This window comes from Canis lupus, chromosome 12 (genome assembly GCF_003254725.2).
Source record: "Canis lupus dingo isolate Sandy chromosome 12, ASM325472v2, whole genome shotgun sequence".
In the NCBI taxonomy this organism is placed as follows: domain Eukaryota; kingdom Metazoa; phylum Chordata; class Mammalia; order Carnivora; family Canidae; genus Canis; species Canis lupus.
This window is the reverse complement of record NC_064254.1, coordinates 19,842,801-19,855,088: the sequence shown is the minus strand read 5'-3', so window position 1 is coordinate 19,855,088 and position 12,288 is coordinate 19,842,801. Positions and strand designations below refer to the sequence as shown.

The window sequence follows — 12,288 nt, the reverse complement described above, 5'->3', positions numbered from 1 at the left end:
TCAATGCTATTATTATGGTACAAAAAATGGGGAACCTCTATAGCTACCTAGAATTTATACTTCCAGACAGTGATCCCAGAAAGTAAATGAGTTAGGTCAGTGCCTTTTGTCTTTGAAATATATTTTTTTTATCTTTCCAATCTGCCCAGTTCCTGTTATAAGTCATCTGCTTTTAATTTGAGAACATTTTAAAAAATGAAAACTATAAAGAATAATGTAACCATCACTTGGGTACCCAAACCAAAGTTTAATAATTGCCAACATTTGGATAAGGTTTTTTGTGTGTTTATGAATAAAAGAAAACATTAAAGATAAAATTGAAGTGTTCTTTGTCACCTATGCCTTCATGCCATCCCCCACCTCTTCTCTCCATAAGCGAACACTATTATAAATATAGTGTGTGCTTTTGATCCATGTTTTATAGAGAGAGCATCAAACAAGTCCTATCTTTTTCACTCTTTCCATCCCCAAGTATTGTACCAGATTAATAATGAGATTAACAGTGAGAGGAAGAATCATATAGTCTGTTATTGAGGACTTACCATTCTAGGACAAAAAGACCCCAACTGAATAAATGCCCAAATACACTATTTTCCATTTACATATCCACATAGTATAATTGAAGAAAGGTGCCTATTTTGTTGGCATGTACCAGCAAAGAAAGGACTTTTTACAGGTATCCAGTTGAGTATAATCTCAAGTGATTAAAAGTCCTTGGGCAGTTTGAATTTTATTAAATTTACTACAGAAAGGAAATTTTCTCAAGATTTAGGATATTTGATTATAGAAATGTTAGGTTTCAGCATAACTACCATCATTTTAAGAAAACCTAACATGTTCTGATTCATTCACTAAAGTTTGTACTGGGAAATAGAAGAAAGAAAAAAATGAATCCTTAAACATGTTAATTTGGACAGATTTCAAAAGTGCTTTATGAATACTCTTGAGCACATGAAATTCACACATTTGCGTTTAATTCCTTTGCCTTTTTTCAGGTGGTTGTGCGAGTGAATGACATACCAGCTCATTGCTCAGGTTCCTGTTCATTCCAGTACCTCGAAGGGTCAACTCCCCAGATCCACTCTGCATGGTATTCCCTTGGTATGATTTATGATTTGGCATTGAGATGGTCATGAACTTCAGACTCAGAGTGATTTGTTAGAGACCATGTACCTGGTGATGGGTGGACAGAAGGTGCATCGATTCATGGGGTGGATGTTGAGTGATGCAGCAGAAAGTATATATATTTTTTCCATCTAAATAAATGGAGACAGGTGGAGGTTTTTTGTTTGATTTTTTTTTTTGAGAGAGAAAGAGTGTGTGAGCAGAGTGAGCACATGAGCAGAGGAAGGGCAGAGGGAGAGGGAGAGAGAGAATCCCAAGCAAGGTCCATGTTGAGCATGGAGTCCAACATGGGGCTCAGTCTCACAATCCTGAGATCATGACCTGAGCCAAAACCAAGAGTCAGACACTTAACTGAGTCACCCAGGTGCTCCCAAGACAGGTAAAGTTTTGATGACCTAAAATATCTTATTCTCTTTGTCCCTTGTTTTGAAATGTTGTTTGATATGTTTTCACTCTTTAAAGTTGATTAGTGATCTCTTATTCCTAGTTTACTAAAATTTCATATGGGGGCTGTACATTGCAATAATAAGTATAGGAGCTCAATATTTGAGTCAGCACTCAACTCTGAATTTTGGGAGAGGAAGGTGAAAGAGAATGAACATTTGACATAGAAAGAGTTTTCTTAAATGAAGTTACATCACTGAGAGATGACTTTGTTCTTTTATTTTTTTTTCCTACTTTAAGATGGTGACATCAGCCTACTGATTTATATTTTTGGAATCAATTTCTCTGGTGACCCCCAGGCCTTGGAGATTATGGTGAACAAAACGAATTGCAAAGTTATTTTCTCAAACCAAACAAATGTGATCTGCCAGACAGATCTACTACCTGTTGGAATGCATCGGCTCTTCATGGTGGTAAGGCCTTTTGGTCGTGCCATCAACACTAGTGGAGAAGCCCTCTTCCTAAGTGTGGAGCCCAGACTGGATGCTGTGGAGCCTTCCAGAGCTGCAGAGATTGGTAATCTGGGGAGCACCCCACATTGCATCTGACCCTCTAAAGCTAACACTCTTTAAAAATTTTTTTTATTGGAGTTCAATTTGCCAACATATAGCGTAACACTCAGTGCTGTGCTCATCCCACCAAGTGCCCCCCTCATTGCCTATCACCCAGTCACCCAACAACCTGCCCACTTCCCCTTCCACTACCCCTTGTTCATTTCCCAGAGTTAGGTGTCTCTCATGTTTTGTCACACTTACTGATATTTTCACTCATTTTCTCTCCTTTCCCTTTATTCCCTTTCACTAATTTTTATATTTCCCAAATGAATGAGACCATATAATGTTTGTCCTTTTCTGATTGACTTATTTCACTCAGCTTAGTACCCTCCAGGTCCCTCCACATTAAAGCAAATAATGGGCATTTGTCGTTTCTAATGACTGAGTAATATTCCATTGTATACATAGACCACAACTTTTTTATCCATTCATCTTTCGATGGACACCGAGGCTCCTTCCACAGTTTGGCTATTGTGGACATTGCTGCTAGAAACATCGGGGTGCAGGTGTCCCGGCGTTTCACTGCATCTGTATCTTTGAGGTAAATCCCCAGCAGTGCAATTGCTGGGTTGTAGGGCAGGTCTATTTTTAACTCTTTGAGGTACCTCCACACAGTTTTCCAGAGTGGCTGCACCAGTTCACATTCCCACCAACAGTGCAGGAGGGTTCCCCTTTCTCCACATCCTCTCCAACATTTGTTGTTTCCTGCCTTGTTAATTTTCCCCATTCTCACTGGTGTGAGGTGGTATCTCATTGTGGTTTTGATTTGTATTTCCCTGATGGCAAGTGATGCGGAGCATTTTCTCATGTGCTTGTTGGCCATGTCTATGTCTTCCTCTGTGAAATATCTGTTCATGTCTTTTGCACATTTCCTGATTGGATTGTTTGTTTCTTTGCTGTTGAGTTTAATAAGTTCTTTATAGATCTTGGATACTAGCCCTTTATCTGATATGTCATTTGCAAATATCTTCTCCCATTGTGTAGGTTGTCTTTCAGTTTTGTTGACTTTCTTTTGTTGTGCAGAAGCTTTTTATCTTGAAGTCCCAATAATTCATTTTTGCTTTTGTTTCTCTTGCCTTCATGGATGTGTCTTGCAATAAGTTGCTGTGGCCACATTCAAAAAGGGTGTTGCCTGTGTTCTCTTCTAGGATTTTGATGGAATCATGTCTCACATTTAGATCTTTCATCCATTTTGAGTTTATCTTTGTGTATGGTGTAAGAGAATGGTCCAGTTTCATTCTTCTGCATGTGGATGTCCAATTTTCCCAGCACCATTTATTGAAGAGACTGTCTTTTTTTCCAGTGGATAGTCTTTCCTGCTTTCTCGAATATTAGTTGGCCATAGAGTTTAGAGTCCATTTCTGGGTTCTTTATTCTGTTCCATTGATCTATGTGTCTGTTTTTGTGCCAGTACCACACTGTCTTGATGACCACAGCTTTGTAGTACAACCTGAAATCTGGCATTGTGATGCCCCCAGCTATGGTTTTTAAAAGCTAACACTCTTGCTAATATGCAGGAATGTAGTCCTGTCACTTGATAAATTCCATATCCCCTACAATTCATAGCTTTTTGTTTTCTGCCAGCAGCAGTTTTTAAATGAGCAATAGACTTTTGAGCCCTTAAGTGAAGTCACTTGCCACATGAAGGATCATAGTTCACTGATGGTGTCAGGCATAACTCAGTCACTGAGTCATGGGACAATTTGGTCTAGTGGAAACAACACTAGATTGAGAGTTAGGACATGTGCCTCGATTTTTGTCCTGTGAAAGTCAGTTGTGTGACCTTAGGAGTTTTGGTTACTTTTATGGGACATAGTTTCCTAGTAACAATGATGATAGGCACAGTATCATTTATTGAGTACCTCTTCTGGGCAATCGCACTCTCTAAATGTCTAGAGCTGCCCCATGGAATGGAATTGTTACTTATTTCTTTTAGATAAGATGGAATTGTTACCCATTTTTTTTAGATGAGATAATGGTGGTTTAAAGAAGAGTGACTTGCCCAAGGCTTTCCAATGGAAAGAAGTGGAGCTAGATGCAAACTGGGATTTTCAGAAGCTCAGTCTCCTGCTTCTTCCATGGTGCCATGCTGTCTTAGCTATGCAGCAGACCTAATGATGCCTAATTCACAAGCCTCCTACTTTTGTGTGAGATTAAAATGAGTCAACAGGTGGGATAGTACTTTGAAAAGTGAAAAAAATTTGCAAATATGAAGTACAGGTCTTATGTACACAAACTGTTTGTGGACTGATGTACAGTTGAATACTTCGCTAGCATGCAAAGCCAACTACTATTTGAGTAGAGGGGTATACAGAGGGCAGTGGGTCTTAATAAGTATAGACCCCATAGATTGTAGGTTCGTGCCATGGAAACCAAGGATCTCTCCATGCCTTTGAGGGGGCACAACCAATTAAAAACAACCCAGCCAGGTTGTAAGAATGTCAGGAACATTCATGCTTATATGTGTTAATGTATCATTTTTAGAGCATAGAACTACTTTCCTTAATGTCTCAGATTTTTGTCATTGTTTGTTCACTTGGTCAAAGAACTGTGGCTTAGAACACTTTCTTAAAGCAACATTTCCGGCCACAGAGTCATTGCAAAGGAACAGCTCATTTCTGATTTTACTTTGCCTAATAGAGTGAATTATAAGGTCCCCCCCCTGCCTCATCTCTGCACAGAAACAAAGCAAGTTTGCTTTTATTTCTTGGTGGTTTCAGGAAGAGGCCAGATGATATGTGGTGCTCAGGGTGAAAGGTTATATTCTCTATGAACTCAATAATTATTGGTTTGAATTTAGAGTTTAAAATAGTCTTCTCCCTAGATTTATAAGGGGCTTTTGATCTTCCTATAAGATTGCTTTTGAAGTTCAGGTCATATAAATCTTCTTTGCCCTAGCGTGCTTTGCCTAAGCAGGGTGGCCAGCTGTCCTGTTTTCTTGGGACTGAGGGGTTTCCCAGGATACAAGACTTCGAGTTTTAAAATGAGGATGTGAAACTCTTAATGCTAAAATTTGGAAAGTCCCAAGCAAACCATGATGAGTTGGTCACCCTATTAGGGTATGCTGCATCAGCAATGCATAGTGCAGGGATTTGTCTGGTAGGATTGAACTTCATCCCTAGAGACCTTAGTAAATGGTGGAGAAAACTCCAAGAAGGGTTAGTGTCTTATGGGTGCAAGTGAGCTAAGGAGAAAGGGCAGGAGAGAGAGAGAGAGAGGGAGGGAGGGAGAGGGGCTCTAGCTCCTACTTTTCTAATTATTGGCTATAACCTTCCTCTTCCCTGCCACTTATCTAGTATCAGCTAGTGTCAATCAGTTAATCAACATTATAAAGCCCTGCGCTGGATGCTGAAGATCTTGGCACTCAAAGTGTGGTTCTGGAGCAGCAGTATCTGCATCATCTGGGAGCTAGTTAGAAATGCAGAGTCTCAGGCTCCACCCCAGACCTCCTGAATCAATTTACAGTTTAACAGCATCCTCAGGCAATTTCTATGAATAGTACAGTTTGAGAAATGTTCCTACTGGGGGTTTAAAGAGAACCAGATCAAGGCCTACCAGCAAAAAATTCACAGAATAGCTTAATATGTAATGAATACCTAAAGTAATGTAATCAGTAACATTTTAAATCACCACTTGCGCATATGTCAAAGCACCCCTGAAAGGTTTTTTTTTTTTAAGAGAGAGAGAAAGTGCAAATGGGGAGAGGGGCAGAGAGCGAGAGAGCGAGAGCAAGAGAGAGAGAGAGAGAGAGAGAGAGAGTCCTTAAGCAGATTCCCTGCTGAATGGAAAGCCTGACATAGGGCTCTATCCCAGGACTCTGAGATCATGACCTGAGCTGAAATCAAGGATTGGCTGCTTAATTGACTGAGCCACACAGGCCCTCTTGAAAGGGTTTTTGAGGGAAATCTCGGTATTGTCTTACGTACTTCATTGGCCCATTTCTGTGCTGAGATAGAGTTGCCTTCTCCTTAGGTACAGATCCTTGTGAGGCACCTCAGCTTTCAAAGGGAGTGGTACAGTTTCATCTCCTCTGCAACTTTTAATTGTTAACACCAACAGTAACAATGATAACAATTGATTTAGCTCTCATTCTGTGCCAGGCACTACTAGTACTGGGGATACAGTCCATTAAAACTAAGTACCTGCTCTTGTAGAGGTGATGGGAAGTGTGTAAGAGAAAAATCAAGCAGGGAAAGAGTGGGGGAGCGGTGGTGGCTGTGATAGGATGATCACTAGCTTTGGAGGAGTGACACGGTGGCATCGGAGAATGGAGACACAGATGAAGTCAAGGAATGAGTCCTGGGAAATCTTGAAGAAGAGAGTTTTAGGCAAAAGAAACACCAAATGATAAAGTCTTAAGTCAGAATGAGCTTGTCTTCTTCCAAGAGGAGCAAGAAAGTTGTGGCTGGAACAGCTTGAGCAGAGGTGAGGAATAAGAGATGACTGGGAGCAGGTCAGATGGCTCCAGGGACAATAAAAGGTTACTGGCTCTTGTTCTGAGTGAGATGTGGGCCGCTGGAGGGTTTTTAGTGAAAAAGTAACATGATCTGACTTAGGCTGCTGTGAGAATATTCTGTAGGGAAGCAAAGGTGGAATCAGGGACACCAGTTAGGATGCTATTGCAATCATCCAGAGGTGAGACAGTGTTGGGCTGGACCAGGGCAGTATCTCAGAAATATATAGAGTTGCCCTGGGGGCATTCTCATTTCGGCTGAGGTCTTCTTCTTCTTTTTGAAATTAAAAAAATTGAGATATAATTCCCATGTCATAAAATTCCCTTCTTAAAAGGATACAGTTCAGTGGTTTTCAATGTAAGTATATTTGCAAAGTTATGCAACCTCACCATTACCTAATTGCAAAACATTTTCATCACCTTGAGAAGAAACTTTTCTATCCATTAGGAGTCGCTCCCTATTTCTCCCCTCTCCTGATGTCTGGAAACCACTAATATATTTTCTGCATCAGTGAATTTGTTTATTCTAGACATTTCATATAAATAGAATCACACAGTATGTGACCTTTTGTGTCTGGCTTCTCTGCTTAGGATAGTGTTTTCAAGGTTCATCTATGTTGTAACATGCATCGTTCCCTTTTATGGCTAAATAATATTCCATCATAGAGATAGATACACCATGTTTTGTTTATCTCTTCATTTCATGGTGGACATTTGAGGTGTGTCCACTTTTTGGCTATTAAGAATAATGCTGCTATGAAAGCTTGTGTACAAGGTTTTGTGTGAATGTACATTTTCCATACTCTTGGGTATTTACTTAGAAGTGGAATTGCTGGGCCATGTAGTAACTCTATGTTTAACTTTTGAGAAGCCGTTAAACTCTTTCCAAAATGACTGCATGATACTGCATTCCCACCAGTAATGTATGAAGGCACCAACTTTTCCACATTGTTACCAATACTTGTTATTTTTAAGCTTGTTGCTGTTGTTAGAAGCCTTTAATGAATGTGAGATGGTATCCCATTGTGTTGTTTAAAATTTGAGTATACTTGACACACAATGTCATATTAGTTTCAGGTGTACAGCTTAGCTTATACATTATGCCAAGCTCATCACAAGTGTAGCTGCTATGTGTCCCATTACTATTACACTATCCCTGTATTCCTTACACTCTGCTTTTTATTCTGTGACTTCCAGAACTAGAGGCATGTATCTCCGCCTCTCATTCACCTATTTTGCCCAACCCTCCCACTCCTTTCCCTTCTGGCAACCACTAGTTTGTTCTGTAGTTATAGTTCTTATTCTGCTGTTTGGTTATTTTTTTTAAATTCTATTTATGAGTGGAATCACATGGTGTCTTCTCGTTCTCAGTCTTCTCTCACTTAGCTTAATACTCTTTGTGTCCTTCCATATTGTCTCAAATGGGGCGATCTCATCTTTTGTTATGGCTGTGTAACATTCCATTATGTATATATACATATGTATATGTATACATGTCATATTAGTTTCAGGTGTACAGGTGTAGCCACATTTCCTATCCATTTGTCTGTTAATAGACATTTAGGTTGCTTCTATGTCTCTGTTATTATAGATAATGCCCCAATAAACATAGGGGTGTATATATTTTTTCCAAGTCAGTGTTTTCATTTTCTTTGGGTAAATACCTAGTAGTGGAATAACTGGATCATATAGTAATTGTATTTTTAAGTTTTTGAAACTTCCATACTGTTTTCCACAGTGGCTGTGCCAGTTGACCTTCCCACCAACAGTGCACGAGGGTTCCTTTTTCTCCACATCCTGGCCAATATCTGTTGTTTCTTATCTTCCTGATTTTAGCTATTCTAATAGACATGAGATGATATCTCAGCGTGGTTTTGATTTCCATTTCCCTAATGATGAGTGACGTTGAACATCTTTTCATGTGTCGGTTTGCCATCTGGATGTCTTTTTTGGAAAAATGTCTATTCAGATTCTCTGTGTATTTTTTAAACAGATTGCTTCTTTTTTGGTGTTAGGTTTTATGAGTTCTTTATATATTTTGGATATTAACCCTTTATTAGATATATCATTTGCCAATATCTTCTCTCATTCAGTAAGTTGATTTTTTTATTTTGTTGGTTGTTTACCACATAGAAGCTTTTTTATTTTTATGTACTCCCAATAGTTTATTTTTGCTCTTATTTCCCTTACCTCAGGAGACATATCTAGAAAAATGTTTGCTAATCGTTGATGTCAGAGAAATTACTATCTGTGCTTTCTTCTAGGATTTTTGTGGTTTCAAGTCTCGTGTTTAGGTCTTTAATCCACTTAATTTTATTTTTGTGTGTGGTGTTAAAAACTGGTCCAGTTTCACTCTTTTACATGTAGCTGTCCAGTTTTCCCAGCACCATTCATTGAAAAGACTGTCTTTTGTATTCTTCCCTCCTTTGTCATAGATTAATTGACCATAAAAATGTGGATTTATTTCTGGGATCTCTATCCTGTTATATTGTCTGTGTGTCTATTTTTGTGCCAGTACCATACTGTTTTGATTACTACAGCTTTGTAGTATACCTTAATATCTGGGACTGTGATCCTTCCAGCTTTGTGTTTCTTTCTCAAGATTGCTTTGGCTATCCAAGGATCTTCTGTGATTCTATACAAATTTTAGTATTTTTTGTTCTAGTTGTGTAAAAATTAGTATTTTTATTTTGATAGGGATTGCATTAAATCTGTAGATTGTTTTCATTAATAGGGTCATTTTGACAATATTAATTCTTCCAATATATGAGTATCTGTGTTATCTTCAATTTCTTTAATCACTTTTATAGTTTTAAGAATACAGGTCTTTCAGTTCTTTGGTGAAGTTTATTCCTAGGTACATTATTCTTTTTGGTGCAAGTGTAAATGGTGCTGTTTTTTAAAATTTTACTTTCTGTGATTTTATCGTTAGTTTATAGAAATGCTACCAATTTCTGGGTATTGATTTTGTATCTTGCCACTTTACTGAATTTGTTTATTATTTCTAGTAGTTTTTTGGCAGAATCTTTGGGATTTTCTACTATAGTATCATGTCATTTGTGAATAATGACAGTTTAACTCCTTTACCAAAAGGATGCCTCTTATTTCTTCTTCTTGTCTGATTGCTGTGACTAGGACTTCTAGTAATATATTGAGAAAAAGTGGCAAGAGTGGACATCCTTGTTTTTTCCTGACCTTAGAGGGCACTCCCTCTTCACTTTTTTACTATTGAAGATGATATTAGCTGGTTTTTTTTTTAAGATTTTATTTATTTATTCATGAGAAACACACAGAGAGAGGCAGAGACATAGACAGAGGGAGAAGCAGGCTTCTCACAGGGAACCTGATGTGGGACTTGATCCCTGGACCAGGATCATGCCCTGAGCTGAAGTCAGACACTTAACCACTGAGCCACGCAGGTGTCCCAGCTCTGGGTTTTTTTTTTTTTTTAATATATAGTCCTCTATTATGTTGAGACATGTTCCCTCTACCTCCACTTTGTTGAGAGTTTTTATTGTCATTTTTTCCTGCATTTTATTAGGATATCATATGATTTTTATTCTTCATTTTGTTGATGTGGTGTATGATGTTCATTGATTTGTGACTTTTGAGCTATCTTTGCATCCCAGGAATAAATCCCAACTGATTGAGGTGGCTGATTTTTTAATGTATTGTTGCATGTGGTTTGCTAATATTTTGTGGAGGATTTTTGCTTCTATGTTCATCAGGGATATTGGTCTATAGTTTTCTATTTTTTTTGTGGTTTTTATCAGGTTTTGATATTAAGGTAATACTGGCTTTGTAGAATGCATTTGGGAGTTTTCCTTCCTCTTCTATTTTTTTTAATAGTTTGAGAAGAACAGCTATTAACTTTTTTTTAAATTTTTATTTATTTATAATAGTCACACAGAGAGAGAGAGAGAGAGAGAGGCAGAGACACAGGCAGAGGGAGAAGCAGGCTCCATGCACCGGGAGCCCGACGTGGGATTCGATCCCGGGTCTTCAGGATCACGCCCTGGGCCAAAGGCAGGCGCCAAACCGCTGCGCCACCCAGGGATCCCTATTAACTCTTTTTTAAATGTCTAGTAGAATTTACTTATGCATCTATCTGTTCCTGGACTTTTACTTTTTTGTAGTTTTTTGTTACAGATTCAATTTCTTACTTGTAATTAGTCTATTTAGATTTTCTATTTCTTTCTGGTTCCGTCTTAGAAGATTGTATATTTCTAGGAATTTATCCATTTTTTTCTGAGCTGTGTAGTTTGTTGGCCTATAATTTTTCATAGTATTATTCTATTATAGTCCTTTGTATTTCTGTGGCATCAGTTGTTACTTCTCCTCTCTCATTTCTGATTTTATTTATTTTGATCCTTTCTCTTTTTTTCATGATGAATCTGGCTAAGAATTTGTCAATAAGTTCTTGGTTTCATTGATTCTTTTTCTTTTTTCTTTTTTTTTTAAGTTTCTATGTCATTTATTTCTGCTCTGATCTTTATTATTTTCTTTTTTTCTACTTGCCTTGGATTTTGTTTTTTAAGTTACCTTAGGCATAAAGTTAGATTTTTTATTTTAATTTTTTCTTGTTTCTTGACATAGGCCTGTATTACTATATACTCCCCTCTTAAACTGTTTTTTTGCTGTCCTGGAGACTTTGGACTGTTGCGTTTTCATTTTCGTTTGTCTCCATGTATTTTTATAAATTTCTTCTTTGATTGCTTCATTGATTTATTCGTTGTTTAGTATCATGTTGCTTGGTCTCCATGTATTTTTTTTTTCAGTTTTCTTCATGTGATTTATTTCTGGTTTCATACCATTATGGTGGAAAGGTGCACGTATTTCAATCTTCTAAAATTTATTGAGGCTTGTTTTATGGTCTAATATGTGATCTGTTCTGGAGAATGTTCCATGTGTACTTGAAAAGAATGTGTCTGTTGTTTTTGGATGGAATGTTCTGTGTATATCTGTTATGTCTATATGGTTCAATGTGTCATTCAAAGACATTATCTTACTGATTTTCTGTCAAGATTATCTGTCCATTGATGTAATTGGATTGTTAAAGCACCCTACTATTATTGTATTACCATAAATTTCTCTATGTCCTTTATGTATTTAGGTGCTTCAAAATTGGGTTCATAGATATTTACAATTGTTATAACTTCTTGTTCATTATGTAATGCCCTTCTTTGTCTCTTGTTACAGTCTTTGTTTTAATGTCTATTTTGCATGATGTAAGTATTGCTACCTTAGCTTTTTTGTTCACTTCCATTTGCATGGTGAATATTTCTCCATCTCTTCACTTTTGGTCTGTATGTGTCTTTAGGTCTGAAGTGAGTCTCCTGAAAGGCAGAATATAGATGAGTCCTATTTTTTTTAAAGATTTTATTTATTTATTCATGAGAGAGAGAGAGAGAGAGAGAGAGAGGCATTCAGGTCTCCAGGATCAGATCCTGGGCTGAAGGTGGTGCTAAACCACTGAGTCACCTGGGCTGCCCCCTCCCCCTTTTTAAAATCCATTTAAAATCTATCTTTTGATTGGAGCATCTAGGCCATTTACATTCAAAGTAATTGTTGATATTTTAAAATTTGTTTTCTGGTTGTTGTTATAGTTCTCTCTGTTCCTTTCATTTTCTCTTTTCTTTCTTTGTGATTCCTGAGTATCTATGGTGTTTTGTTTTGTTGGCTTTCCATTTACTTACTTATTTATTATTTATT

General features: G+C 37.6%; 1 protein-coding gene across 1 annotated transcript in view; it reads left to right on the top strand.

The window, feature by feature from the left end:
- The window catches only part of PKHD1 (PKHD1 ciliary IPT domain containing fibrocystin/polyductin), a 469,911-nt gene that overhangs the window by 53,428 nt on the left and 404,195 nt on the right, over positions 1-12,288 (top strand). The window contains 2 exon segments of the mRNA XM_025419015.3: positions 996-1,101; positions 1,810-2,085. Of these exon segments, the coding sequence (XP_025274800.3) occupies positions 996-1,101; positions 1,810-2,085 (382 nt within the window).